Genomic DNA, 5298 nt, shown 5'->3' on the forward strand with positions numbered 1-5298 from the left:
TTTTTTCAAAGCTCAGAATTCCAGGGATCAGGATCCTCAAGATAAGTTCTAATGTCTCATAATTTTATTATTTGTGATGATAATGATACTAAATGTCTAACTGACTTAATGTGCATGTCTTTCTTGCAACACTTCAGAGAAATAAATTCTCAAATCAGGACAAAAAAACGCGTTGGCAGATCGGCACCCCGATGCATTCTTTTGGCCAATAGGGTCGCTGCAATTATCCTCGATTGTGACCGAAGGTGCTGTCCTCAGCTATTAGGGCTCAGAGATGCAGAAGTGGGGAAGCAGCCCTGGAGCATGTGGACTCAGAGTTCCAATGGGCTCCACTTTGATTAGGACCCTACATCTCCCTGAAGTTCCAGATTCTTCTCTTCCCACATATTTCTTCCAAATCCACACCAAACCTCTCGACCTTATGCCTTATCTGAGGCACACATGAGTTCGAGGTAACCCCAGGAGTCCTTGCTCTGTCGTCCTTGCCCCTCTTTGGAAAATGATGCCAACTAAAGTGACACTATTCATGCCCCTCACTCTCTGTCTACTGCATCCCCCCCACCAAAAGACAGAGACTCATTAAGTCGCACTGAATGATCCTAGCAGAAGTTAAGGGTTCTCAGACAATTAAAAAATAGATATATAGGTGGATATAAAACATCCGATGTTTACTGAGCACCTAGATCTCTTGTCTCTGCTTCGAGGCCTTTCCATGCATGATTTAAACTAATTCCCATAACGGCGTGAAGGGATCCCATTTTACAGATGGGGAACTTGAGGCTCAGAGATTGAAGCACTTGACTCAAGGTCAGCCAGCTAGAAGGTGACAGAACTGGGGTTTGCAGACAGCCTGCTGACTCCAGGGCCTGCGTCATGTGCAGGCGACGGGGAAGGGTGGAAGATTTGAAAGGAGGAGAAGGGAAGTAAGAAGACAGGAGGGGCTCTCGGCCAGGCTTGGGGGCCAGTGGTTTCTTCTGCAACAGGTCTCCCGTGTGGGGGGTTACAGGGAGCGTGGGGTTGGGGCAGGGGCTAGGAGCAGGGCTTGTGCACCCACACTCACCTGCCTGCCGGCGCTGCTTGACGCACTGTCCACGGTTCGGGATGCCCTCAGCCATGTCACCTGGGCTCAGGATGTGGCACTCGTAGCCTGAGGGACAGAGAAGTGGCTCCGCCCCGTCCTCTGTGGTACTGCAAGCCTCTGCTGTGGAAAGGACACAAGCCAGGATCTCAGGGGCAGCCCCTCCCTGGGGGCAGTAAATGCACATTACCCAAGAGAGGCCACCCTCATCTTCACCCTCCAGGTTCCAGGCTGTGCCTTGGGTCTCACTCACAGTGTCATGTGTGTGCACATGCACATATGCACACGCACACACATGATCCTAAATGTATTCTCACGTGCACTGTAACACATATACATATATGTTCACCCGCACACCCTGAAACGTAGGTGTTCACATTTAGTCACATGTGTATGCACATGTTCACACACACACATTTTCACCACCCTACAAGTCCTAACACACGTATACATACTACACATACAGCCACCCACACATGTTCACAAGCAAACAAATCCCGCACACACACAAACACTCATTCTCACACTTACAGTCACAAGCATTTAAATGAACACAGATGCACAAATATTCAGACACACACGGACACACAACTGCTTGCACAGCTGCATTCCCTAACGGACACAGTCACACACACGGAAGTGTACAGAATCACAAGCACAGCTGCACGCATGCAACTGTACACGCCTGAACCCCCACTGTTCTCTAGGCCCTGGGCCTGCATATGGTTCTTTTCAGAAACTGCTCCACCCTCCCTAGAGGGGCCTCACCATCAGGAAGCAGAGAACCCCTTATTATGATTTTAGGGATCTGAAAACCAATCTCAAGCCCCTTCCTTCTCAATTCTCCACCAGGAAGGAGGCCTTATTCCCAGGGAGAGTCAAACCCTACACTGTTCTGGGGATGCTGACAGCCTGGCCGAGCCCCGCCATCATCCTTCTCTGCTGGAGCTGGGGAGGCTCCAAGAGGGCTGAGTACTTGGGAACAGGCAGACTGCTGGAGCACAGGCAGCCCCTGCTATCAGTATTCTAGGGGCAGCCTGAGGAGGAGGGATCCTGGCTCTGACATCAGGTCTGGGCTTCATCCTGTGGGTACCTTGTAACACCTCCTCGGGGCCATCCAGGAGCCAGCCGTTGCCACCAAGCCATCGAGGTTTCGGCTGTACCAGCCAATCTAAAACTAACAAAATAATACACGGTTAAGCTGAGGCCCTCCTCAAGTACCTGAGAAACGCCCCAGCCTCTGCGAGTTGGGGAACCTACATTTCATGATGAAACCCAGAGGTTCCCCGGAGGAGGAAAAACTGTGGTTCTTCAGCACACGTTTGTCCCTTCCTTTTAGTAATAGAACTTTAAGTCTCGAGTGGGCACTGGGTGGCCAAGCTGGAGACTATATTTCTCAGTCTCCCTTGTAACTAGGTGTGGCCATGTGATGGAGCTCTGGCCAATGGGAAGTGAGCAGACGTGATGATGTAACTTCTGGTCTTGTCCTTGCATTGATGCCTGTTTGCTCCTCTCCTTCTCTCTCTCCCTCTTCCTGTGGGCTGGGAGCCACTTTGACCATTTGGAGCAACAAGATGGAGGAAACCTGGGTCCCTGGATGATCGTGGAGCAGAACCACCTGCCTGCCACGGACCACCTGTCTACCTCTGATCTATTAACTGAAAGAGAAGTAAACACCTAGTAGGTTAGGCCCCTAGGTTTTTGAGTCTTTGTTACAGCAGCACAGCCTGTTCTATAACTGACACATTTTTAACTAGAAGAGTGACCCACTCAGTAGTAGACTAAAAGGTCTTCAAAAACCCAAAGCAGAGGTTGAAAGCCCAAATGCCCCCAGGGGACAGACAGGTAAGATAAAGGGAAAAAGTAGGCCAGGTAAGACAAACAGGTATGGCAAACTGGAGAGTCTTCCTGTGCCAATGGATCGGCTGTTGGTCAGCTCTGGCCAGCCATTCCCAGTGCTTCCAGAGCTGATTTTTGTTTTACACCATAAATCTGTATTTCGACAAATACAAATCTTCTGGTTTTTAAATGTTGGCAACTAACTTAACAATTTTTAAGCAATTTGGAGGTCAAATAAAACTGGTCTGGGATTACGTTTATGGCCTCTGCTTTAGTTTGAATCAGAAATACGACAAAAATTAAGAGGTTCATGTGCTATTGAAAGTACATAGATGGGTACTGCTTAAAAAACAGCTGGTTAGCTTTTTCTTTAAAAAGCACAAGACGGTTGCTCACATCATGGAAACTGAAACAACAGAAGAACTGACCAGCAGTCTGTAATTTTCTAACCAGAGGGATGACATGAGATGGTTCTGCAGCCACTATTTCCAGTCTTCTGGCTTTTCCCTCCTTCTTCCTACCACTTCGGGCCACATGATAGAAAATATTTTCAATGCTATGTTTTACCAATGCATTAATATTTACTATTTGTATTCTTTGCATCGGTCAAAAGCTTCTGAGCAGCAGAGAAATGTATGCATTTTGTTATGCCTTTTGGAGTACTGAAACTTGGTCAAGGCCTCCCATCAACTTGCAGACCTCTAAAGGCCTGGAGGTCCAGAGTCTAACCTCTCTGTTCCCTTGCTGGAACTTCCTGGGATCACCTGCTACATAAATTCCCTGTGCTCCAGTCCTTATCTCAAGGTCTGCTTTTGATAAGTCTCTCCACCCTCTAGGACTGTGTGGATTGCAATGAGGTGTGTAAGCTACTTTGAACAGGGCCTGGTGCATTTCAAGTTATCTGCTCATGACAGATCATGATTCTCAATTCAAAACAATTTTGTTCTAATGCTAGCAAAACCTAGAGATGTGTTCGATTGTCATAATATGTCCAGGTCAGCCCACACCCCACTCAGAATCATCCAATCCCAAATGCCAAGAGTGCCACGGTGAGAAACATTGTGTTAAAGTATTATCATTGTTATTAAGACTAACAGCTCTTTCTCCTGGCCAGTGAAAGCTAGTTGTTTTATTACTTTATGAATCACTGATTCATTGAATAACTTTAAGGTGCCCAGAGACTGTTTTAGATGACGGGGATACGGCAGTGAATGAAACAGACCAAACTCTCCTTATGGGACTGACCTGCAAGTAGTGGGAATAGTCAATGAACAAACAAATAAAATACAATATTCCAGACTGGGCTCTAAAGAAAACTTAAGCAGGGCAGGAGGGTAAGGAACGGCCGGAGGAGGAACTGCAATTTAGAGAGGGAAGTCTTCCCTGAGAAGTGACCATTTCTGGACAAAGATCTGAAGGCGATGAGGAAGTGAGCTGTGTGGGTGTCTGGGGGAAAGATGTTCCAGGCAGTGAGGGAACCCATATATGGGCCCAAGTGCCAGAGCAGGGGCCCCACATCCCTGCACTCAGGACCTAAGGCAGTGGGCACTTCACAGTCAGAAGGCTGGATTGAAATTCTAGTTCTGCCTGCTCTGTTACCTTGGGCAAGTCACTTAGCTTCTCTGAGCTTCAAGGTCTTCAGCTATAAAATAGGGCTGATAACAGTCTCTCCACCACCTGGGACTGTATATTAAATTACATAATGTATGGAAAGGACATTGGGAATGTCACGGATAGTTGTACAGCTTGTGCACTGCTCGAAAACACCTGACCTAGGCGGCAAGTGAAGCTAGAATCCCTGTGTCCTGCCACAGTCCAAAGGAAGGGCCACCTTTTTTGACTTGCCCACTTAGAGGGAAGCACCTTTATGTGCTTCTTCCACCAGGAGGGGGCGCCATTTTGTCTCATAAAGGGTTCTGTAGGAGTCAGCCTGGCACTGAGCACCCACTCAGTCTCTGGATAAGAGTCCGTGTTCAAACACAAGAGTAGACTACACTTATGAGCATCATTAAGGGTGCCGAGTCCCTTGTCATCACTGTGACCTCATCTCAAAGAAAATAAAGTGTGGTCATTCTTTCTTTGGTCTTGGGAAGAACAGTTGGGGCCACCTTCGTAATTAAAGCCCAAGGAACCCACAACCAAAAGGCATAGTCCAAAGGGGCTGTTATTGTCTAAGACTCAGCACCAGGCAGAACCGAGGGTGGAGGGAACTCTACTGCCCCCTCCCACCCACTTAGGGGCACCTTTCCTCCACCCAGGGGCAGGTAGCTGCCCATTCCCCACTGGCTCTCTTCCTTCCCCTCCCAAACCTTGTCTCCGGAAGGAATCTGAAACTCCCTCCCGTCCAAGATGAATTCCTGAGAACTGGTTTCTTCCAAAGG

General features: G+C 48.1%; 1 protein-coding gene across 1 annotated transcript in view; it reads right to left on the bottom strand.

Moving 5' to 3' along the window:
• Positions 1-5298, bottom strand: part of WFDC1 (WAP four-disulfide core domain 1) — a 24463-nt gene that overhangs the window by 6887 nt on the left and 12278 nt on the right. The window contains exons 3-4 of the mRNA XM_011370295.2: positions 2172-2255; positions 1061-1201 (exon numbers count right to left, since the gene is read on the bottom strand). Coding sequence (XP_011368597.1) covers positions 1061-1201; positions 2172-2255 — 225 coding nt within the window. The remainder of the gene's footprint in view (positions 1-1060; positions 1202-2171; positions 2256-5298) is intronic.

The sequence above is a fragment of the Pteropus vampyrus genome, unplaced genomic scaffold (assembly GCF_000151845.1).
Source record: "Pteropus vampyrus isolate Shadow unplaced genomic scaffold, Pvam_2.0 Scaffold166, whole genome shotgun sequence".
NCBI classification, from domain to species: domain Eukaryota; kingdom Metazoa; phylum Chordata; class Mammalia; order Chiroptera; family Pteropodidae; genus Pteropus; species Pteropus vampyrus.